This window comes from Ascaphus truei, chromosome 5, assembly GCF_040206685.1.
Source record: "Ascaphus truei isolate aAscTru1 chromosome 5, aAscTru1.hap1, whole genome shotgun sequence".
In the NCBI taxonomy this organism is placed as follows: Eukaryota; Metazoa; Chordata; class Amphibia; order Anura; family Ascaphidae; genus Ascaphus; species Ascaphus truei.
Window position 1 is genome coordinate 227,606,668 of NC_134487.1, and position 26,533 is coordinate 227,633,200.

General features: G+C 41.3%; 1 protein-coding gene across 4 annotated transcripts in view; it reads left to right on the forward strand.

The window, feature by feature from the left end:
• LOC142495769 (A disintegrin and metalloproteinase with thrombospondin motifs 2-like) overlaps positions 1 to 11,696 on the forward strand; it is a 1,094,144-nt gene extending 1,082,448 nt beyond the window's left edge. For all 4 annotated transcript variants that reach the window (XM_075601705.1, XM_075601706.1, XM_075601707.1 and 1 more), the window contains one exon: positions 10,886 to 11,696. In XM_075601705.1, coding sequence (XP_075457820.1) covers positions 10,886 to 11,328 — 443 coding nt within the window. In that variant the 3' untranslated portion in view covers positions 11,329 to 11,696. The remainder of the gene's footprint in view (positions 1 to 10,885) is intronic.
• The last annotated feature ends 14,837 nt before the right edge of the window (positions 11,697 to 26,533 follow it).

Here is a 26,533-nt window from a genome sequence, read left to right on the forward strand (position 1 = left end):
CTAGTGTGTGAGGGTGCGGGCCCCGCTGGTGGGTGCATGGCGGTTTAGCTTGTGGGAAGGCTGGAGGCTCCCCGTGTCCCCCCCACCGGCCACCCCAGGGGACAGTCAGCCGCGCTCCCCCCCGTGGCCAAGCAGGGTTAAGGGCGCGAGGGGGGAAGACGCGCCAAGGGGGAAGGTAGAGGTGAGTTGCGGGTGAGGGGGGGTGATGGTGGGGAGGTGAGCTGTGGGTGAGGGGAGGTGAGCTGTGGGTGATGGTGGGGGGGGCATGTTCTGAATGTGAAGGTGGCAATGAAGAGTGCGTGCGCAGGAAAGGTGAAATGTAGTGATGTTTAAAAATTTTATTAGGTGAAGGGGCAAATGTGTAAATGTGAAGAATAACATAAACAGTGTGTGCGTAGGTGGCATTTGAATTAGGTGAAGGGCCAATGTGAAGTGAAGGCATAGGCGGGTGGCCATTTTGAAATGGAAATTAAGAGTGCGTAGGTGAACGTGGCAATGTGAAGTGAAGGCATCGGCAGGCGGCCATTTTGTAATGGCAATTAAGAGTGTGTAGGTGATCGTGGCGGGAAGGCATAGGCGTGCAGCCTATTTGTAATGGGAATTACAGTATGTGAAGTGGGAAGGCAGTTGAAGGCGGACATTTTGTGGATGGTGATATTTTTATTATGAGAAGTGCGTAGATGTAAAGATTGTGAATACAAATTTTTCTATGCAGCGTGCGTAGGACGGAAGTGTGGTGTGGAGGGCGTTGATTACAGCGGGGCGACGGTATGCATTTTCAAAGTGAAGGGATAGGCCAGGCGGGCGTGTGTGCGGAGCTTTTCAAAGTTAAGGGAGAGTGCAGGCTATGGCGGCCATGTGTGCTATGCATTTTTATTACGTGAAGAACCAAGCTGCACGGCTATCTGCGCGGTTAAGTGAAGGGAGAGTGCAGGCAGAGGGAGTGTGTGCGGCGGGCGTGTGTGCGTGCCGGGCATGTGTGCGGAGGTGAAGAGGACGGAGGTGTGGTGTGGAGGGCGTTGGTTACAGCGGGGCGACGGTATGCATTTTTTAAAGTGAAGGGAGAGCCCGGGCAGGCGTGTGTGCAGAGCTTTTCTAAGTGAAGGGAGAATACAGGCAGAGGGAGTGTTGCTATGGCGGCCGTTTTTGTTAGATGAAGAAGCCAGCTGCGCGTCTAAGTGAAGGGAGAGTGCAGCCAGAGGCAGTGTGGAGCAGGCAGGAAGGTTAAATATTATACAGGGGTGATAGTCTCAGGTGTGAGTGTGTGTGTAGACAGGGGTGACAGTGTGAGATCGATTAAACTTACCAAGGACTCCGCAGAGGTTCTCTGGGGGTATGGTGTGTCAGTGTGAGTGTGTGACAGTGAAGTAGGTGTGTGTCAGTGATGTCACTGTACCTTTTGGCCAATGAGAGTCGTGTGGGAGGCTGACTATTGGCGGGCAGACACAGGGACCAATGTCTGTGTGTGTGTACTGTATGTGTGTGTCACAGTGGAGCGTACCTCTTGGCCAATGAGAGTCGGGGGGGGGTGCGGGCAGACCCACGGACCAATCAGATTCACCACATCTACTAACAATCTCACAATTTTCAATTATATAGATATAGATAGTATGAGTGGTTTTCAAATTTTGCATTCAAAGTACTGTACGTTTGTGTGCATTTTAACACCTGTAATTCGATGAATGTTTGTCTTTTATTACTATATATTTTAAGTATCACCCAAAACTGAAGGCATATAAATTACTTGTTTTTAAAGATCCATGACAGTTTACTTGATATACTGTACAGGTATACCTCCTATGTCTCTATATGCTTAATAAAATTAAGCTTGCAATACACTATTTTACCTTAGTTAAAAAATACTCTTTATTTATTATTTATTTATTTATAAAATATTTTAACAGGAAGTAATACATTGAGAGTTACCTCTCGTTTTCAAGTATGTCCTGGGCACAGAGTTAAGACAAATAATACATGGTTACAAATACAGTTACATAAATGAGCAGGGTATACATTATATACAGTACAAGACATTGCATGCACAGTTAAAGATAATATATATTATGGGCGTATGAAACAGTTACAGACCAGATTAAAATGTGTGACATCCTTAGATTTGAAAGAACTTAAACTGGTGGTGGATGTGAGAGTCTCTGGTAGGTTGTTCCAGTTTTGGGGTGCACGGTAAGAGAAGGAGGAACGTCCGGATACTTTGTTGAGCCTTTGGACCATGAACAATCTTTTGGAGTCTGATCTCAGATGATAGGTGCTGCAGGTGCTGACATTAAACTATAATAAAAACATGTACCTGCTAAATAGTAATAGCTGTTTTAGTACTTAAATATTTCTAAATAGCTCCCAAACTTCCATACTCCCACAGCTGCCCTGAGGGCTTATCAGCAGCCGTTTCTTAGCTCCAAGATAAAGAGAGGAACTACTTGGTTGAATTTACCTTATGTCTACTTTATCTGTCCCTTATAAATACATTAGTTGGTGCAAGGAAGGGAGTGTAAATAAAATCTTATTGTTTGAATGGAGTAACAATGTACAATCACCCACTTCATTAGAATCCCTATTGTAAATAAATACAATTAAGCATATTCATTAATTTTTAAAAATAATTTAAAAAAAATCTAGTTTCATTAAAATGCACGTCACCTAGTGAAAATGATTTAGAGAAATCAGTGCCATTAGTTCAGAATAATCCAACTAAAATTGTGCCTTTCAGAAACATGTTCCAGTTTTTGAAAAGGTATAATATATTTTATTATTATTTTCCTGGAAAGTCTAATTATTTGAACAGTATATACAGTACTTTGTAGCATAATTCTTAGAGAGAGTTCTGTTTAGTTGAGTGCCCATTGACTTATATGCCTCCAACCCATCAGATACCTGGGAAGTAACCTAAATTAAATATGAAAAAGTACTGATTTAAATATGCAAATATACCTTTTCCGTGTATCTCAGGTGTGTTTCATTTGGATTATAAAGTAAATGACTCTATTTGGAGGCATATAAATCAATGAGTTCTCTACTCAATAGGACTTTGTCTCCTCCCTACACAGTTGCGACACTTTTGACAGCTCTACTCCTCAGGTATATAAAAGGAAACTTATCAAAATGTGGCGCTCTAAATTATCAGTTAATACACAGTGATACTGGTGCAAAATATATGCGAAGGGGTATATTTTTAAACAGTGATACTTATACAAATCAATGGTAAGATGCAGCTGTGACCCGGTGGAGGTTGCTCGGTCAATCCTCGTGATGTGGAGTATGAAGAAGTGTCCGGGAAGCGCAATATGTGAAAAGAAATACAAGTCGTGATAGTGCAATATTGTTAAAATTAAGATCTGGATGTAATATCTTGGCTCAATAGTTAATACTCACAAACGTGAGAGAGTATAAGGCACATAAAGGTATCTTTTAGGATGCTGCTCACTCGGTGGACAGGAGATGCAGAACCCAATGTTCCCCCAGATATGTGGACTCCCAAGGACCTTAATAAAAGATACAACTGGACATAGTGCAGACCGTCTGTACAATTTATATTGGATAAGTGAAAAAGGGAGTTACACTCACATGGTATCAGTTAAAAACAAGCATTTAGATCTCTCTGGATCTCGCTGGCCAGATGGATGATGTCTCCTCTTCCCCTCTCTCGTGGCGTGCGTTCCAGCGGTGCGTTCCACTCAACCGGAAGTGATGTCATCCGATACGTCCACTTCCTGGGGTTTCGGCCGGCGCTGGAGAAAAACGTCACTCTACGCGTTTCACCACATAGGTTTCATCAGGAGTGACGTTTCAGTGGATAGGAGCGGTGTATATACCCTAATTCTGGGTCTCATTAGTCAGAAAAACACCTGATACTACTTTAACTCATAGTATGCATCTGTGGCTATAATGAGCTATACAAAATGCTATCTCTCTATTGCACACATATGAAATTTATAAGTTAACTCATATATATTGCGCAAATAACATTTTAGTATGCAATTCTTAAAAATACAAATCATTTATACAATCATTTTAAAATACATCAGGTTTGTTAAAAATATATTTGTTAAAAATATATATATATATATATATATACTATTTAATCTTCAGTGCAAATTTTAACAATAAAAAATATAGACTTTGAATATAAAATACACTGCCTAAAAACACTTTAAAATAGTTAAAAACAGGTATTACAAAGAAATTATCTCTAAACTGGAGGTATATATGTGGAAAGTGCTGGGCAAGAGGCATATTTCTAAAAATGAAAAGATAAAATGTTAGTGCATTATAAAATCACAGGAAAGGTTTAAGATCAAATTCCAAATTCAAACCGGATGGAGATATAGTTTTTAGTTCGAACATCCAGAAGGATTCCCTTTTAATCAATGCATTATTTCTGTTTCCTCCTCTCCAATGGGGCATAACTTGTTCGATTGCTTTAAATTTTAACCCCTTGTGGTCCGCATTATGTACCATCAAGAAGTGGTTTGGAACACTATGTGTGGTCATTTTTCGTTTAATATTTCCTATGTGTTCCAAAATGCGTGTTTTTAGGGGTCTTATAGTTTTCCCTACTGTATATACTGTAGACCACAGTCACATTCAATCAGATAAATAACGAAATTGGACCTACAGTTTAAATGTTGTTTTATACTATATACCTTTTTTGTGATGTTAGATTCAAAGGTATTAGTATTCTTGCAACTGTAATGGCAAGCAGTGCAGAATTTGCAATCAAAGAACCCTTTCGGTGGTTCTAACCACGTCGGGTTTTTATTTACAGTAGGACTTCTCAAAGCACTAGGTGCTACAAATTTCTTTACATTCGGTGCTTTTCTATATACCATTTGAACCTTGTTGGGCAGTGCAGTTCCTATAATGGGATCATTTCTCAATATAGACCAGTGGCTGTTCAATATATCATTTATTTTGTGTGCATCCCTATTATACTGAGTAATAAAGGGTACCCTTAGCTTATCATCTTCCCCACTTTTTTCTCTGGGGATCAACATAGACTCTCTGGATATTTGTCTTGTTTTATCCAACGCTTTTTGGATGACATTTGGCCTGTAGTTCCGTTCTGCAAACTTCCTGGACAGTGTAGTTGATTGTTCTTCATACACTTTGTTATCAGTGCAATTTCGTTTAAGTCTACAGTATTGGCCATATGGAATGTTGTTAATCCATTTATTAAGATGGCAACTGGACTGCAGGATGTAATTATTTGCATCCACATCTTTGAAGAAATTTTTTGTTTTAATAACATTGTTTTCTATATAAATTGTTAAGTCCAGGAAGTTTACAGTGGTTTTACTTACAATGGAGGTGAATCTGAGATTTAACTCGTTATTGTTCAGATACAAAAGAAATGTATCCAGATCCTCCAATGTACCCTTCCAAACAAAGACAATATCATTAATGAACCTCCGCCATGTGACCAAATTTGCCCCCAGACCTATCCAAGACCATATATACTGATCTTCCCACATGGCCATCAATAGATTGGCATAGCTGGGGGCAAATTTGGTCCCCATGGCGGTTCCACATAATTGCAGGAAAAACTCATCACAAAACCAAAAAAAATTTTTTGTTAGGACAAATTCAATACATTTTATAAGAAAGTCTATCTGTGTCTCTGGGATTTTCCCATCTTTCTCTAGAAACATTCTAACTGCTTGGCAACCATCCTCATGTTTTATAGATGTATATAAAGCGGTTACATCGGTGGTCACCAATATATAGTTTTCCTGCCATTCTATGTTCCTAAGGGCCCTGATTATATCACTATTATGACAGAATTTATTGACAGTTATTTACAGGACATTGTGAAACAACAAAGATCTTACTTAAAAGATACCAGTGATATAATCAGGGCCCTTATATAGAAAACTATAAGACCCCTAAAAACACGCATTTTGGAACACATAGGAAATATTATACGAAAAATGACCACACATAGTGTTCCAAACCACTTCTTGATGGTACATAATGCGGACCACAAGGGGTTAAAATTTAAAGCAATCGAACAAGTTATGCCCCATTGGAGAGGAGGAAACAGAAATAATGCATTGATTAAAAGGGAATCCTTCTGGATGTTCGAACTAAAAACTATATCTCCATCCGGTTTGAATTTGGAATTTGATCTTAAACCTTTCCTGTGATTTTATAATGCACTAACATTTTATCTTTTCATTTTTAGAAATATGCCTCTTGCCCAGCACTTTCCACATATATACCTCCAGTTTAGAGATAATTTCTTTGTAATACCTGTTTTTAACTATTTTAAAGTGTTTTTAGGCAGTGTATTTTATATTCAAAGTCTATATTTTGTATTGTTAAAATCTGCACTGAAGATTAAATAGTATATATATATATATTTTTAACAAATATATTTTTAACAAACCTGATGTATTTTAAAATGATTGTATAAATGATTTGTATTTTTAAGAATTGCATACTAAAATGTTATTTGCGCAATATATATGAGTTAACTTATAAATTTCATATGTGTGCAATAGAGAGATAGCATTTTGTATAGCTCATTATAGCCACAGATGCATACTATGAGTTAAAGTAGTATCAGGTGTTTTTCTGACTAATGAGACCCAGAATTAGGGTATATACACCGCTCCTATCCACTGAAACGTCACTCCTGATGAAACCTATGTGGTGAAACGCGTAGAGTGACGTTTTTCTCCAGCGCCGGCCGAAACCCTAGGAAGTGGACGTAGCGGATGACATCACTTCCGGTTGAGTGGAACGCACCGCTGGAACGCACGCCACGAGAGAGGGGAAGAGGAGACATCATCCATCTGGCCAGCGAGATCCAGAGAGATCTAAATGCTTGTTTTTAACTGATACCATGTGAGTGTAACTCCCTTTTTCACTTATCCAATATAAATTGTACAGACGGTCTGCACTATGTCCAGTTGTATCTTTTATTAAGGTCCTTGGGAGTCCATATATCTGGGGGAACATTGGGTTCTGCATCTCCTGTCCACCGAGTGAGCAGCATCCTAAAAGATACCTTTATGTGCCTTATACTCTCTCACGTTTGTGGTATTAACTATTGAGCCAAGATATTACATCCAGATCTTAATTTTAACAATATTGCACTATCACGACTTGTATTTCTTTTCACATATTGCGCTTCCCGGACACTTCTTCATACTACTCCTCAGGTAGTATGTCAGAGCCATACAAATTATACTGCAGACCTTTTTTTTGGCTTGATTAGATTCAGATACCAATATTACTATTTAGTCATACATGTATTTATATTTAGGCAGTATTTACTGTTTAGTGTTAAGGTGACTGAAAATTAACAAATTAAACTTTCTAAATGTTTTACTAATTTAAAAAAAAATTGTACTTTGCTTTGCAAAGATGTTGAGCTTAGGAAAGATGAAAGGTACAGCTCTGGTGTGCACTTAACCTACATGTATGTACTTTTTGTTTTCTTGGAAGCTTTGCCTCATCTATCAGGATTTTCCTTTAGTGGTAATAACACTTCCTTTGTTACCATCTAAACCCACTCCTAAAGCACTCCCACAGTCTTGTCATCTTGACCAGGAAGGTCAGCTTAATTAAAAAGGTATTTGTGCAAAATCCTTGAGCTCAAAATAACTCATTTTGAAATGTCTCAACCTTTTACGCATATCATATCAATTGTCTCAAGGAAATAATGTATTGGACGGCTCAGTGCTGAGAAAACAACTTATTGGTTATTAAAATACATAAAACTGGGTTCAAATTTACATATCCCATATGCAATGAAATATTAAGTGTAACGGGTATTCCCCCCCCCCCCCCCAATCGCAGATTTAGTGTGGGGTGAAGGAGAACATACAATGTTACTCGGGTGTGGTGCGTTACCTGTTGGCTCGCAGGAGGGCTGAGCTTCCGCCACGGGGAACCTGGGGCAATTATACTAGGGGTAACCACTTACTCAATTCAGCGCCTCCACCTGCGATGGCTCCCACCAGAGGGGGAGTGGTTCCTCGCAGGACAATCAATAATAACATACACGGTGAGGTATAATAACTAAGGACTTTACTAACATGCAAACAACATATATCACTACAATACAATAATATAACCTGTGTCCCTCTCTAGAGGAGACACCTACTGCGTCGCGCAGGACGCTTCCCCAACACCAGGTGATCCCACCCAGTGTCCCGAGAATCCCACCCAATGTCCCGCACTCTTGGAGAGAACGTGGGTGACTGCGCAGTCACAGTTACACTAAGGGGCCCGTTGGTGCACTTATGCCTGTATGGTACCTGCCGAGCACTCCGGTACTCAGATCAGCAACTGGCTTCGCAAAGGGTCAGACGTGTGATGAATCCGTCTGATCCTCCAACCAAACTCCTTTGTACGCAGACCGCCAGGGCGGTCTCCCTCTGGAATAGTCTCTGCGGACCCCAGCGTGGGTCCGAACCGCTTCACAGGGACCGCAGCGTCCGCTGAGTCCCTAACTAACACTTGGTACTAACGTGACAGGAACCCTAACCTAGGGCCTGTCCCTGTGGTACCGCAACCTAAAGTGGCTTTGGGGAAAACTCCTAGAGGCCTACCGGGGTTAATAACCTGCCCCACTCCCCTAACTCTTCCCAGCCTTGACTGTACTTACTAAGACCTAACGAGTCCCAGCGCTTACAGCAGCAAGCTGTAGCTCACTGGATGCTGCAGCCAACGTGCTGCGCAACAAGGTGCCTGCCTGTCAGACCTCACAGCACTAACAGCCGTGACTCTGACAAGGCAGCACTCTATACTAAGGGCAGCGTCCCTATCTTGGGCCTCCCTAAGCACTTACCCACTAAACTAGTGGGGAGTTGGGGCCTACCTGGGGTGTAGGTACCTATATGGGGCAGGAGCTGCACTCGCTCCCCGCACCCTTCCTTCCCTCACAGCTCCCTGACTCCAACTCTCTGTAACTGTCCTTTCCCAGCTCCCACTAATGTAAGTGGCAGGGTCCCTAACCTGAGGGCTGCCCCTGGCAACACTCACCTTACTGGGGAGCTGAGCTATTTCAGGCCCTGGGGGTGCTGGCCTAGTACAGGGAGTCCCTGACTCCTGTACCCTACCTCCTTCCCTGGGCTGCTCCGGTCTCTGACTGCCCAACGTGCTGCAACTGACAAAAACCCTGTCTGCACACAACATTGTTGCAACTCTGCAGCATGAGAATCTGCCAGCTCTATTGGCTTCAATGCTGCCTGTGACAAGGGTGAAAGTGCAGTCCCCAGAGACTACTGGGAATTGTAGTCCTTGGCAAAGCTCTTTTCTATGGGGACCGCGTGCGCGATCTTTACTGCGCATGGGCGAAGCTCGCGCCAAAACCAAGAGGGCAGTGTCCGCCGGGAGAAGTTGCCGTCCCCTTCCTCCACTGCCACAGGGGTAAGGCAGGGGGCAAAGGAAGATCAGGGGAACCGGGGGTGACGCCCTTACATAAGCATATCCCAATGTAACCGTGTTTCCCCCACCCAATCTCACATAGGGTGTCCTAGGGTGTCTAAGGCTCAGGCTACATATCTCAGTGTGGTGCGTACCTGCTGGCAACAGGGGGCCTTGAGACTCCCATGATGACATGGGGGAGGACAGGACAGGCTTCTGGGGTTTTGACTCTGTCTTCTCTACTTGTGCAGCGCTTCCATCTCCTGCAGCCCCCAACAGTATGGGGTGAAGTACTCACAGAAGAAATACCTTCCCCTACTCCTGATACACTTCACTCTCAGGCAGGAGTTTCCATAAAAGTGCAAGCTCTTTATTTGGCTCTTCACAGTCACAGCAGACAGTTGCACGGCAGACTGTCCTCCAATAGGATGTCCCTGACACCACTCCAAGCCTATGGCACCCAGAGTGGGTCTAGCTCTTCCCTTACCCCCTAAGCAGGGTAGGAGGTATGTGGTGTGCACTCTCCTACCCCAGAGGGAGGCCTCAAAGCTAGCCAGTCCTGGCAGCTCGGTCTATGCCACCCTTGTCCTTTCCACTCCAACGACAGACTCTCAAAGACCATTAAATAGAAAGCGACAATACCCTAAGTAGCTCCAATAAGCACCGCCCCTGTTTCTCTTGATTGGACACAGAGTCTGGTGACCACCTGCCTTCACTGCCTCAGTGTATTGCCTGAAGTGGGGAAAACCCATGATGACATCTGGCAAACCTGCCCTTATGCAGGGATTACTGCCAGGAGGAGGATAGAATAATAGCCCAAATCTACCAGGGCTACACCAATTTATAGTTAGTAAAAGAACATGTTGGGCATATAATTTCCAATCAACAAAAATGGAACATGACAAACCTTTAAAATACTGCAAATGCAACCACACATTGGCTCTTATTCCATATGATTTGAATATTTTCTTCTTGTCCATGTTTTCTCTTGACCCTGGATGTCTTTTTTTCAGATTACGTGAAGCATGGCATTCCCTGGAACTGAACCCCTTTACTCTAGCCTCTAGGAACCTGAGATATTTCAGTTTGAATTTGCTTGTCAAAAATCAGGATGGGTTCCTGTGAGCTTGGAGTACTGTGATTTAGCTCCAGCAGTGCAGATTGCTTCTTTAAAAATTACCTTTCTAGTACTTCACAGCAATCTGAATGCGTGTTCTAGTCTCACATTTGAAATTGAAGGTATAAACACATTTATGTATACAGTTTAGTGATTATAGGTTCATTCAAACCTATGTTGTATTGATTTGTCATAATGCACAATATTTTCTTTGAATTACTGCGTTTAATTGATGTCTTGTTTATTGTCCTTCACTGATAAAATAGACAAAATGATTTGTTCTTCACTGAGAATTAGCAAAGCCTTACAGTGATAGAACAATAAAATATTAAATTAACTAACTACTTTTTTAATTGTCTTTTTCTTCTTTTTCAGAGGAACAATGCCTAGGAGACAAGTTAATGTTTTGTCATATGGAGGTCTTGGCTCGTTACTGTTCCATGCCCAGCTATAGTAGGCTGTGTTGCAAATCGTGCAATTCGTCTCAAATTCTTACTGACTCTACTATTGTCAAAAATAATGACATTGAGAATCTTGCACCTCCAGTTCCAACATCTACAAATGTTCATCTTATAAATTCTACTTTAATACCAACTCTTCTTTACAACATTAATGCATCACACATCAATTTGACTGAAAAACGGCGAGACGTGAATGCAGTAAATTTTTCATATAAAATGAATGGGGCTGACAATGAGGTTTCACAACAAAACACCATACCTCAAAGAAGATCCACGTTTGAAAAGACGAGGAACCAGAGAATTCAGCAGTTAATTGCTGAGAAAATAAAACAGGAAACAATGAGGAAGCTTAACTAATTTCAATATATGTACATGTCACTTTTTTTCTTTTTTAGAGACATATGGAAAAACCCAAAGAATTTCCTTTATATAGCAGCTAGATAAAAAAAATATGGTGCTATACTACAACTATAAACTGTTTAAGGGTCATATTTATAAACCAGTGCTACACCATAACACAACTTTCAATTCCAGAAGACACCTTAATGCTCATTCACTTAAAGGAATCTTCCGGCACAGGGTTGTGTTTTATAGCATATCACCATTTAGTAAATATAGGCATAAATACCTAGCATTATAATATTGATGAGTTATTGTGGTGCCAAAGAGTTCAAAAGCAATATATGCATTGTTTAAAAAAAAAAAAAAAAAAAAAATCTATATTAGTTTGTCATCAATTGCCTTCAAAATTGATAATTTAAGGTCAACATTCATGAGTTGTTCATGTAAAGTTCCACAATTTATATGTACAATCAGAAATGTTTGCAATATAAAATCTTCGCCTGTGCTACTGATTATTGTAAACTGATTTTCAAATGTTTAATTCCAGATTATCTGCATTGATGGCTCCATAAGGGGAACTGGATGGAATTATTGTTTACATTTATCAGTATCTTTTTATGAACTAGGTATAACACTACATAAACAATACTCAAAACGTTAGCTGTAGGTTTAAATTACACTGCTTGCTGTATTATAATCTTATATGTCTATGTTTGGCTCCAAAAGTAAATTTGTTCGTTATAGATTAACATTTTAAATTCTGAAGCAGAAAATGTTAATCAAACTTGAGAATCAATATATTGAAGAGAAAACAACAGTTTTGCACTTATTTCTAAAATTGATTTTGCTAGGTTGGGATAAAAAATGATACCTTTTAAATGCTGTTTTTTGTTGCACAAAACATTTCCTTAGCAAAGGCCCTTTTTCTGGCTGCCTTCGCACAGGACAATGCAATCTCGTGTATATTTCTTATGTATGTCAAAAAAGAGCAGAGAATATGGTGCTCAAAATGCAACTTCCCTTCAGTTAATTTTAACTTGAATAATTTTAATCCGAGATGTTGTTTTTAGACTGCTGGTCTTGCTTCTCTTGTATTAGTACTCTGCTGACATTTGAATTTTTGGAAAGCAGAGACCAGTTGTGTATGATAAATAGTAAATTCTAAGTTATCAAATTAAGGGATCAGGGTATCAAGCTGGCTATAAACAATGTTTTGTATCTCAGTTAAAAAAATGATACTGTCACCTGTTTACCAAGTTTTATATTTTTTATGTAAATCAAACGATATACTTCAGTTCAATCATTGTACATTTTCTTGACAGACAAACAAATGGAGTAACATTACTTCATGGAATATACAATTGTTATCAATTGCTATTGTGTGTGTTAACTAGCTTTTCCTTTACTTCTTCTTATAAATGTGCATTCAGATCAAGTAAGACAATATTGCTGTTATTGAACATATATTCTTTTTAAAGTCAACAATATTGTTTTGTATTCAGTAATCACCACTGGAAAAAAAAGACATTTTAATGTTTTCTCAAAGTAACAAATGATCAAAAAACATTGGTATGGTTAGATAACCAAAAAAGAGAAACTTTGCTCCAGGTTTTTTCTTAAGGATGTGAAACTAACAATATGGTGGTGCTCCCCCCAAAGATTCAAAAGTTAGAAGAAAAGGCCAAAAGGGGGAAAATAGAACTTTTGTAAAGCTTCCAAAATTATGGTAAGCAATGGACTTTAAACTTCAGATAGATATTTGCCTGGAGGTATATGACCCAAAGCAGACACAGACAGTGTGCCAGTACAGAATGAGTGCCCACAGTCTGGAAATAGAAACATGCAGACACAGAACGTACTGGAATACCCAGAAGATGAGACTGTGCCAGTGATGTGAGCTAGGAGAGATAAAAGATGAAACACACTTCCTGCTGCGCTGCACAAAATATTCTGAAGTGAAGAGTGTCCACTTGGAGAAACTCACAGCTCCTATGCAGAACTTTAATAATATAGAAGAGAACCAAAAAATAGTGATCCTCCTAGGAGAAGATGAAACCACAGTAGAACTGGCTACACAGCACCTGTCACAGGCTGAGAGGTGCCCACTAAACCCACATCCCTGTATGTAACTGTTACCCATGTACTGTGTAAACTTTATACCCTACCCGCTGTTATTCATGCTTTGGCAATACTGAAATATTTTTCTGTAATGCCAATTAAGCTTATTTGATTGGATTTGATATCAGAAACCAGTCAAAAATATACCCCCAAAGTGCATATGAAAAAAATATTTTAATTCCACTTCATCCAAATGCAAGTAATCCATATACCCTAAACATTGTACACATAAAGTAAAACATCACTTTAATAAAATAAATATTTACAAACCAAATACAATTAAAATATTGGGAAGAGGTCTGTACCATTCATCGATATCCTTATTAACACAGGAGAAATAGTTTACATCATATCCAGACTGTTCCATTCTGTTATAGATTCCAGCAAAATATAAAAGAGTTTCTACTTTATCCACTTCCATCTTCACAGCCAATAGGCATACTGAGTTCTCGTAATATTGAGCCCAGGTTTCCATGTTCTAATGATTACATTCCTCAGGTGTTAGTATCATCATACTTCTCTACAGGCCTGGATGCAGACAGTGTTACCATCCTCCAAACATCCTGGTCATATTTTCACCCCTTTGTATGTCTGTTATTTCCATAAAGCTGAATTATAGATGCTCAGCAATGACTGGTGTTCAAAACGTTAAAACTGAGAGGAAAAATCTCTTATTTTATAATGTAGAACGGAAAAAAGGAATGATTTAAGATTTGTGTGTGAATCTGGTCATTGGAGGGAGTTACGAAATGTTTTACAAAAGTATTGAAAAGGTTTTATTGCAAGACCCTGATTTAAGAAAAAAAAATATCTGGGCTCATACAGTATCTTCAAATAACAGTCAAAAGATCTGCAAATTTACAAGATCTCTGGGTTAAAAGTAATTTTTCTCCCAGTATTACTGCACCGACACACTTTATTCGAGCAAATACCCGGTATGTACCTGGCAGATACCTGGAATGCGCCACTCCTCACCTCTGACAAGCCCCGTTGCATTTGCCTTCCCAGCCTGGGTTCATGCCTGGCTGACGGGCGGCTGATCTGTTAAATGATAATGATTAGGATTTAATAGGCTGCAATGCTTCGCGTGTCTACCAAATGGCATAAATTCCTGAATTGTAATGCATTATATATTTATATACTGTGCAGTATTGCAGCCAGAGGGAATAAAATGCTTCAATCCCTGCTTGGAAAATACCTCAATGCACTCGGGCAGAAAACAGTCACAAACCTCAATACACCCGGGTATACCCGAATTCGTGGGACTAGCCAAGCTCGAATAAAGTGTGTCGCCAGTGTACTAGTAATATTTTTTATGAGAACTCTACTAAAACATATGGCTGTTACCTTTGTGGAAATTATAAGGTGTGTACCTTTGGCAAACCTATTAAAAATGTTATGGATGTACTTGGCAGAATTCGTTTTGTGATAAAAAAAAGTATTAATTGATAAACAAAACAAGTAATTTATACTTTACACTGTGATTGTAGAATGTATGTGACATATCTAACAATAATACAAAAGGTAGTGTTGCAAGACATTTGTAGTACATATGCAAAGCACTAAAACACTGCAAGCAATAGGCTTTGATAGCTTTTCATTGGGATAAGTGGAGGAGATATTGACAAGAGATTGCTGCAGCGAGAATCAAAATGGATTCATGTGTTGAATAGCTGACCTCCATGTGCCCTCAATGAGGAAATTAAATATACATTGTTTCTTTAAACGTGACATCATTTTTGAAGATCTCGATATGTGCAGTGTTTATTGTTGAACATGGATCTGCTTAAAGTTTGATATGTGATATACGTGTAATTCCAGTTATGCAATATAAAACATCTAGAAGGAAGTTCAGTATCCCAGAAGAAGCCCACAAGGATGGGCGTTACACATGCCGGACAGTGGACAACACCTGGAGAGAGTTCTGGCATCTGACACTATAGACTCAAAAGGGAAGCTACAAAAGACAGCAAATAATTCAATATCAGAATAGTGAAAGAAGCTTAAAAGAAAAGCTAACTAATTAAGGCCTTTTTAAATCAATACCGACTAATTATTGAACTGGTTGGCAATCCCACAGAATGTCTGATTAATGGTGGAAACACTATGCAGGGCATTTGGGGACATTAAGTTTCTCCGTGTAAAGTCCAGTAGCACACCTTGATTGGGGTGCCGACTTCAGGAGTTATGTTGAATTGTGATAGTATAAATATATGTATTTGCTACCAATTTGAATAACAGTAATTGCTGAGCATCTATAATCAAATTTTATGGGGAAAATGGAAATATAAAGGGATAAAAATATGACCAAGATGTTTGAAGATGGTCTGAGTCCAGCCCTAAATATGATGATATTAACCCATGCGGAAATGAACATGTAAACCTGGGTTGAATATTACGTGAACTGAGTATGCTTATTGACTGTGAAGATTGAAGTGGATAAAGTAGAGTGTTTTATTTTTGCTTGAATTTATAAATCAGGATGGAGCAGTCTGAATATGTGTACTTTTTCTCCTGTGGTATTTTGGGTATTTTAATTGGCTTTGGTTTGTACAGTATCTTAAATATGTTTGATTAAAGTGATGTTTCATTTGATTTGTACACTGTTAACGTCATGTGGATTATTCAAATATGGGTTAAGTTGGCTTAATATTTGTTTTTCACATGTACGTTAATTAATCGGAGATATATTTCTTACTGAGTTTCTTATATCTATCTGTAGTTTACTGTCTATGACTTATAATAATTTTGGAACATGGGCAAGAGTGCTACATTTACCCCCTTTTTTTGTTTTCTTTTTGTACCTCTTGATTAACATTATCCTCTACAGGGACTTAGCTTCAGTGGCATCCCACTGACATTAGACTTTCAGGCATTTGCAGTCATGTGATCTCTTCAGGAACTACTGTATCACATGGCTGTAACTGCCAACCAGAGACAAGAAAAGAAGTGACGTCCACTTTAGTTTTGATCTCACCAATGGAGTGATTATGCAGCCGTATCATCCCCTAAAAAATGAGAAATATAATCCTATGACATACCTGGTACATGAATATGGCTTCTGGCATGCCAGAGCTTGTGACGAGTCAGGTACTATAAGACATAGAAAAGGTTAAATTATTAAACATATAGGGATCAATTTACTAAGACTTCTGGCTTAAAAACTGGGGCATACTCAGTATTAAAAAGAGCACCATATATACAGTATGATGAAAAAGCAATCCCATTGAAATCAATTGGAGTTTTTCCTTTAATAAGTTTGCTCAAATTCTTTTGCACTGGATATGTTCCAGTTTGCAGCCATGATACTTTAGTAAATATCCCCCATTGGGATCAATGCAGCGAAAGATCGAAAGGGAAGGGAGAAAGACATATTTCTTTATTGCTACTGTACTAGGGGATTTAAACTAATGTGCTTAGTTACAAAAGCATTGCATTTAGCAGTGGGTTACATGCTGGTAAACCCCAGTAGCTTCCATCTTGTAGAGATGAAATTGTTTTGGCTGCAAATATTGTTGCTTTCTTGATTTATTTATTTTGTAAGAATCTATACCTATTATTTTATAAGATGATCTTATAAGTATATCTGTGTTTTTTGGTGAAATGCAAACCTAAATTAGCTGGAATAGTTGTGCACATCTCAATTCAGTCAAACAACTATACACCAAATCTCATGGTGACACGCGTTAAAGCAGCAAAACACCATGCACTACATCTTTTTTTAGTTATTGGATTTGAAGAAGAGGGTCTCCAGAGCTGAACTGTGTTAATTTCAGCTCCGCGGATGCCCTGCTTCCAGAGATACTTACCTCCGTAGAGGGGTGTCGGAATCTCTGCAGCCAGGGAACTTGTGTGCCTAATAAAATGGTGGCTTAAATGACCTGGAAATTGACACTCACTACAAAAGTAGGTATCTCTGGAAACATGGGGTACTCGGAGCTGAAATTAACACAGTTCAGCTCCAGAGATCCCGTGCTTCAATCCTAGAATTAAAAAGAAAAAAAAAAAGATGTAGTACATGGGGTTTTTCTGCTTTAATCAAAAAGGTTGCAAGGTTTTTTTTTTAAAACAGTAATTAACGTATCTACGAATTGACTTTCTTAACGTCAATTTAATGCCAGAATGACATTTTTTTAGCTTTATACATTACATCCCCCTAAGTGTTTTTAAAACAGAAGAGGCTATGTGCAAACCACTAAAACACAATGTTGCAAATGTATTAGTTTAAAGCAGCAGGAAAAAAACAAGCTTTTACTTTCTAATATTTTACTTTGTCAGTGGGTCACATATATAAACTTTTATTTTTTCTAAATAAAGCTAATTTCTCATAAGATTAGATGTTTTATTATTCTTTTCCTTTAAATCTCTTGACAATGTGCATTTTAACATCTTTTTTTCTCGTAAGTATAAGTACTTATAAGAAAAAGATAAAGCACTCCCTGTGCTTTATACATTTGTGAAGAGAAGCAGACTTACTGATGCAGCGGCCATTATTCGAACACATCTCGAATCAGTTTTCGTGTTGACCGATGTATTCCATTCGGTATCTCCGCATTTTACCACTATTCATGCCGCGTTCGCGCAATCCGGCACCGGGCAGCCACACACGGTTGATCTGTTTAATTTAATGGTTTCTTGTTTCTTTGGATGCAATTCTTCGCGTATCCGCCATGTGGCAGAAGTTAATGAATTATAATTTGGGTGCTATTCTTTGCGTATCCGCCAGGTGGCAGAAATTAATGAAATTAATTAATTGTATTGAACTGTTATGTGTATGGAACTTTGCTACTTTGTTAGGGTGCAGGTGTTTAAAACATATAGTACCCACGTCTATACTGGTACATACTTACAGTGGCCCATTGTGAATTGACCTTGATTTTTCGAAGACGTTATCCAATTAGGCGTTCTTAATAAAAAACTTTAAATACTCAATGTGTGCCTTTTTTTTTGCATTATTTCCCCGCACAATTGCTGAGTGGATATTATGGCTACACCACAGACGTATAAAAAAACCTGACTTTAGTTATGCATTTTTAATATATTCTGCAATTAATGCTGCAGCAGATCAGATGGCGACTGTATCTGAAATATATGAATATTTCATTTCGAACTACGATTTTACCAAGTTTTCACCTGACGTTCATTGGTGAAAGCGTGCGATAAGAAAAACCTTAAGTAACGATCACTGTTTTTTTCGCATTGCCCCTCCTGCCGGAGAGATTTTCAAGTATTGGGGTGTCATGCCGGAATTTCACAGTATGTTTGACCATGGCAATTTCAAAAGAAGAAAGGTCGGTTTTAACCCATATAAGATTTGTCAATCCCAATCCAGCAATGTGCCGGCAACAGCACCAGCACCGGCCGGTCTGACCGTCAGTGATAACCTGGTGAACGGCAATCCTTTTTACCTGTCCCCGCCAGAATACCTGGAAAATTTCCAGCCTGAGCATGATTTCGTGTACAGGTACCAGCAAGCTGGCATTTACCAGTACCAAAACAATTTCCAGCTTCATCAGCTGTCAACTACAAGTGTAGCAGGCCAGCTGTCACCTGTCAACTATAATGCAGACTTGAGGAATCACAATGAGTCATCACCACCCGTTTGGCAAAGTTTATAATGAAGGTAAATATACAGTAATGTACTACACTGATTGAGTTCAATGTAGTGCATGGGTGACAGGAACTCAGCCACCGTAGCCCTGAAGGCTTCCTGTGACTCGGCCCCACCAACGGATGCAGAAGTGGGAGCTAGCCGTGAGCAGTGGACCGAACTGGACCACAATATGCAACAACTGTTTGTTACATGTAAGTTGCTTTTATTTGTGTTTGATGTTTAAATAAACTATATTACTTACATACGGTTTGCGACTGTCATCCCACATACGGGCGAAGGGGGAGATACTTACCCACAGATAGAAGCAGATGGTGTGACTGCTCAACATACCTCAGAAATTAACAACAAGCTGGCAAAAGATACCATTAAGGGACCTTGACTCACACAGGGCCGTGTGAGTAGCATTTTGACCTTTATTAATACGTATTTCCATATTACTGCATTGAGCCCACTTGCATACACAGCAAGAGATTAGAGCTCTCATGCACTTTTACTAAACATCTGTTTTGTATCACTCTTTCTCTTTCTAACACCTCACTGTGTGCTGACCATACTGTATATTCTATCTGGGAAAAGGGAGACCAAAAAGCGCACCAGCACAAACGGAGCAGGAAGAACCAGAACAAAAAAATGATTAAAAGGGCACTTTAATGTGGCAAAAGACCCATCCAATGCATTTCGAACGTCGCAGCGTTCTTTTTCAAGGAAAAAGAACGCTGCGACGTTCGAAATGCATTGGATGGGTCTTTTGCCACATTAAAGTGCCCTTTTAATCATTTTTTTGTTCTGGTTCTTCCTGCTCCGTTTGTGCTGGTGCGCTTTTTGGTCTCCCTTTTCCCTGTATTGCATTGAGTAGCTGCACAGCCTGCCTGCCTGCCCTACCAGGATGTGAGTATTTGCATATTTTTCAGGGGAACCTGCCAATGAGACATATGGTGAGTGGGTTGCACCACACACAACCTGTCTTCAGGAGGATAGTACCCATTATATGACACAATAGGTACTATATCAATTGTTAGTACCCTGGTACAGTGGTCTGGCTTATTATCATTTTGAGATATACCTGCATTTGAGCGCTTCAGCTATTTTCCATATTGTATATTCTATCTGCACTGCTTCAAAAGGATCAAGGGAAGATCCTGACCTGGTCAAGCTGCCAACCAACAGAAGGGGCCAGTATATCTATTTTTGTATTACCTGGTTAACATCTTATCACTGTGTAAAATGTTGAACATTCTATTTACTAGGGAGCGCCATAGCTATCTTTAGTACCCTTGCAATACCGGTAATAATAGCATATTTGGTTGTTTTTCCCCAGAAAAGAAACTTTGACATCAAGCGGAAAAAGACAAAAGAAGGGATTTGGATGGACCTCTAATATCGCTTTTTTTAAAAGTTGCTTGCGCATTGTTTGCCAAGTTGGCAAACATTTAGTGACAGTGCTATTTGTATTGATAGAACAATTGTGAGCTTTATAGAAAACCTTATACTGTACAGTATGCTGTTTTAATATTCAAATCTTTTTTTACATTGTATAGTACTGTCATCATCATTACTGTTTTACAGTACGTTGCATTGCGCAACTTTTCTTAAAAACACCAAAAATAAAAATGTATATCTTTTATTCTATATGTATTTTTTATTATTCAATGCTTTCAAGTTTTGCAACAGTAAATACTGTATTTCTTTTACTGGTATGCGCATGCGTGTACAGTACTGTACTGTACATCTCATTTGAAAAAAAAATGTAATAACCGGTAAGTGAAATGCCCTTGCATTACATTACAGTATGTGAAGTGCAATGCTTTGTTGAACTGTTCATACGAATTTCAGGTCTGCAATAGGGGGTCGGTCAAAATAGACATTTTATTTTTTAATGCATAATACAGTACAAAAATACAGTAGCTCTTGTCTTTCTCTTCGTTATGGCATTGCGAGATGGGGGAGAGAGGGGGCTGCAGCTCTGAAAATACAGTAGAAAGAAACAATTACTGGTAATTACTGGTACTGCATTTACTGAAAGACATTGGGGGAGGGGGGCGGGAGATTTCTTCACTTTATCTTCACCCACCTAATGTACTGTACAGACATGCGAAACAGAAACACTTTTTTATTTGCACAAACGAATTTCTATACAGTAAATACTGAGAGAGGGTGGGAGAGGGGGGTTTGTGTAAGATACAGTCTGGTTTTTACTGTACATGAACAAAGTACTATAATCTTACACATCCCCCCTTCCTTTTTTCACTGCTGCAGTTCTGAAAATGAAAAGAAACAATTACTGCAGACATGGTTAGTTTGAGTGCCATACAGTATTTACTGTATAGTACCTGTATCATACTTACCTGTGTCTGATTAACCGAAATAAATGATTAAACAATAGCAATATTTCAAAAGATTTTTTTAAAAACACTTTTTTCTCCATGTGCCCTCAATGAGGAAATTAAATATACGTTTCTTTAAACGTGACATCATTTTTGAAGATCTCGATATGTGCAGTGTTTATTGTTGAACATGGATCTGCTTAAAGTTAATATGTGATATACCTGTAATTCAGTTACGCAATATGAAACATCGTGAAGGAAGTTCAGTAGCCCAGAAGAAGCCCACAAGGATGGGCGTTACATACGCCGGACAGTGAACAACACCTGGAGAGAGTTCTGGCATTTGACCCTATAGACTCTAAAGGGAAGCTACAAAAGACAGCAAATAATTCAATACATTATCAGAATAGTGAAAGAAGCTTAAAAGAAAAGCTAACTAATGAAGGCCTTTTTAAATCAATACCTACTAATTATTGAAGTGGTTGGCAATCCCACAGAATGTTTGATTAATGGTGGAAACACTATGCAGGGCATTTGGGGACATTAAGTTTCTCCGTGTTCTCTTCAGGAATGATCACATGGCTGTAACTACCAACCAGAGACAAGAAAAGAAGTGAGGTCCACTTCAGTTTTGATCTCACCAATGGAGTGATTATGAAGCCCGATCATCCCTTAGAAAATGATAAATATTACTATGACATACCTGGTACATGAATATGGCTTCTGGCATGGCAGAGCTTGTGACGAGTCAGGTACTATAAGACATATAAAAGGTTCAATTATTAAACATATATGGGGTTATGCACAAAGCAGTGATATGTGTTTTTAAGTGAGATAAGTGCTTTTTGGCGCAATTTATGGCGCAATATTTTTAGCAATGACTGTGTTTTGATGATGAAAAGCCTTTTAAGCGCGATACTGAAGTGTTATCACTGCTTTGTGAGTCGCGCTGCATGCAATATTGAGAAATAAAGGCATTTATCTCACTTAAAATCACTTATCATGAGATCACATGGTGTCGGAGAGGTGAATGGCAGCTTAATGGCAGAGATCCTTCCCCACCGCTACCTTTAGCTCAAAATATAGCAGCAGCAGCAGGCGATCACTGCTTATTCCCCCACAAGTTTGTTCCTAAATACACAGAGATGGCAACGGGCAAAACCCTTAGGAAAAAGACCCAACTTGTCACCACTTACTTTAAAAGTAAAGATCAAGCAAAGACAGGCAAAGCAGGGATCCAGGCACCGCCACCTTACTCAGATCCCGAGATGGAGATTGCGGACGAAGAGCCTGAACCAGAGGATCAAGACATCATGCGGCGTAAAGACATGAAGGAATTTTGTTCCAATATGAAGAAATTATTTAAATCAGAGCTGTGGGCTTTGAGAAAAGACGTGGATGAGCTGGGGGAAAGGACTGCAGCCCTAGAATCCAGGTCAGACGAGACTGCTGAGGCTCTGACAAACACCCAAAAACAGGTGAACACACTAATGGATCAAGTTAGAACTCTTGAGGACAAAATAGAGGATGGGGAGAATAGAGACCGGAGGTGCAATATCAGACTGCGGGGAGTACCTGAATCTGTCACTGACCCTGAAGATTTTTTAATGAGCTGGCTTGAACATCTCTTCCCAGACAAATCTGCAGGGGAGCTGATTTTGGACAGGTGTCACCGGGTGCTTAGAGGGAGACCCCAAAAAGGAGACCCCCCCAGGGACATAGTGATGCGCTTCCATCATTACAGAGTCAAGGAGGAGACCTGCAGAACCTCCAGGGAAAACAAAGTCATGGAGTTCCAGCGGATCAAATTTCAAGTTTTCCAGGACCTGTCCACAGCTACCCTAGCTAAAAGACACACGCTAGCCCATGTAACTAAGTCCCTAAGAGATCAAAATATCCGTTATCGGTGGCTGTTCCCCTGTGCACTGCTTGTAATAAAAAATGGGGTAGCTCACACCCTCAAAAACGCGGACGGCGGAGATGATTTCCTCAAACGGGTAGGGGCTTCGGAGACCTCCCTGAGCCCCCCTAGGCTGACAGCAGCTAAAGATGGTGCCCCAGCCCCCTCATGGAACACAGCTGGTACCACTCATATGGAGGTTCAGGCTGCAGAGTCGGCTGCCAGCTCACCCTAAGAGGATTCGGTCAGTCACCAACACCTAAACGACCTGGACTATGATCTCTAAAAGGAGAAGCGGAGAAAGACCTGACCGATATAACCCTCCCCCGCTGAGCCCTGATGGATGGTAAATACCTCAATATCATCTCCCACGACCCGCATGTAAATCCGAAGCGGTGGCCATCTTGCCTTGCTTCTTACCCACGGAGCGCGGGAGTCCCTCTGCCCTTCGCGGGCTTTGTTGCTGACGTCGGCGAGGTGCTCCGACGTCTCGCGAGACCTGGTCTCGTGTTCTGGGGGAGGCGGCGGCGCCTGCGGATGATGGGGGCGAGGCACGCCGTAATCTCGCGGGACTTGGACTCCCAGCTCTGGGGGAGGCAGCGGCGCCTGCCGGTGACGTCGGCGGGGAGCTCCGCCATCCCACGAGACCTGGTCTCGAGCTCTGAAGGGGGCGGCGGCGCCGGACGATGATGTCACGGCACAGGAAGGAAGGGAGCACCAGGAGAAGGCCGGCGTGATGCAGCCCCAAAGCAACACGCTGCAAAGCCTCCGGGCAGGCATGGCAGCAGATGAGGGCACTCCTCCCGTGTCATGGGGGGGTCGTCGCAGCCCCTAAATGTCCCCGGACGCCCCAAGATGGCCCCCTGATAACCTCCGGACTATGGGAAGAACCGGAGAAAAAGAGCAGCAGGCCATGGGAGGTAGGGGAGTGGGAGAAGGCATAAAGGAGGGGAGGAGGAGTGGGCATAAAGGAGGGGAGGGGGAGAGGGCATTAAGGAGGGGAGGGGGAGAGGGCATAAAGGAGGGGAGGGGGAGTGGGCATAAAGGAGGGGAGGGGGAGAGGGCATAAAGGAGGGGAGGGGGAGAGGGCATAAAGGAGGGGAGGGGGAGAGGGCATAAAGGAGGGGAGGGGGAGAGGGCATAAAGGAGGGGAGGGGCAGAGGGCTTAGGAGGGAGGAGAGGTGGGAGAAAGATTGGAGGTCAAGATTAAGAAAAGAGAGGATGAGGGAATTGAAGGCAGAGGGTAGGAGGGAGGAGATTCAGGGGAAAAGGGATTTAGGAGTGGGAGGGGGGGGGGGTAAGGTAAGGGTAGATAGATTAAAATTAGCCCCGATATCCCCAGGATATACGAGGTAGGAGTAAAAACACCTCTTCAATAACGCACACTCACCTCACTATTCCCATAGCAGACACAGACACAACATAGATAGCTAGCTTAGTAACAAGGAAAGCTAAACACGCCCCCTGCTCGTGAGTTGCATACAAAGCTCTGGGTTTCAAGCACCTCTTATAGATCTTCACCATCAGCGCACTCAGAGCTAGAGATGGGAGGGAAAATAGCATTATACACAGTCAGCGATACGTAGCCAGGTCAAAGTTAGTTCATATTACTTTTGTTATTGGTTCACATAGGTTAGCTAGTTTAAACGGGTTATAAGGTTTATCATGTTACCTCCAGGAGTTGCGCGTGAACAACGGAGGAAAGTTCTCTAACGTTGATTTTCTGTTGGTCCTCGTTATAGTTACCAACATTCAGCCATGCAGAAGTTTTGCTGCTGCGGATATATACACATAGGCACTGGTGGGGCCACCCAGGTCGGCGCGCAAGTGTTTCTCGTGTCGGTCCCCGAAAACAGGGGATCGCATACAAGTCCCAGGGAGGGCAGATTCCAGTGGAAGGAGATCACTGGGTCAGCGGCATACTCCCTCGGGCAGAAGAGCCGCACTCGGGGGCCCCCGAGTCAGGCTCTTATTTAATTTTATTTTTTGTGTCTTTAGGTTTGATTTGTTTCTTTGGTGTAATATAAGTTTTCTCCCTCTTGTACTTCCCTATGTTCTGACTTGCCTTCCTACCCCTGCCACAACCACCCCCCCTCCCTCCCCACACAGCTGGAGGTACCTATCTGAATGCAAAAGCGGGGTCATCGTTCAGGTACCAGGCCGAGGCATGGTCAGCATCGGTCCTAACTTCTCGGGTGAGTGGTCAAATGTTAAGCTACTGCTACACACAAACACTAATTTATGGCTTTAACATTGATATCCCACAATGTTAAGGGCTTCAACAATCCCACCAAAAGGAAGATAGCATTCTCCGATTATAAACGAAAACATGTAGATATCTTGCTACTACAGGAGACGCATTTTAGCAGGCAAAACACCCCTAAATTCCTAGATAAAGAGTTCTCCCAGGTTTATCTATCCTCGGCGTCCGTAAAAAAGCGGGGGGTGGCCATATTGGTTAGAAATAAGACCCTGTTCGTATTACAATCCACCAAACGTGACACAGATGGCAGATACATAATTATCACTGGTACAATTCGCGGCAAATATATCACCTTGGGCTCGGTCTATGCCCCTTGCGAGCAGGATGTGAGGATTCAGGGATCGCGGCATCCGCGCCCTGGTGCCTCTTCACCTGCATTAACCCCCGCTGCCGTGGCGCGCGCCCCTCGCTGGCGTCACTCACCTCCGGTAGCTCTGGGGATTCCCCGCCGTCCTCTTCGTCCTCGGGCTCCTACGGGATCTTCATGCTCTCATGCGGCTGCTACCAGTTACGAGCGCGCGCCCGTCTCTGTTACAGAGCACGCGCAGGAGTTTCTTCACTTTATTACCTCTCCATACACTCCGGTCACCCTAGGGTCTTACACAAGCTCCCTCTTGACCAGCACTATGACGGCCTGACACCAAGGTGCAGCAGCGGTGCGACTGAAGCGCAGGACAGGTTTTTTTGCATTGGTTACCAATCAGGCATAAAGACTGCTCACCTGTATCCTACTTTGGACAGCCTATCCAGGACAGCTCCATGCACTCCTCCAGGCCTGCCTCCTCTTCCTATTGGTCAGCCACGCTTTATATTGCCTGTCCTGCCATTCATTCATTGCTCGACATAGTTTTCACTAGGATCACTACTCTGGCGTTGTCTCTCTCTATTCACTCAGGTTACGACTTGGCTTGGCGGACGTCCTTCTCTGGCTCTCGACCCCCTGCTTGGACAACGACCTTCCGGAATTCTCCAATCCCTGACCTTGGCTAACGGCAACGACG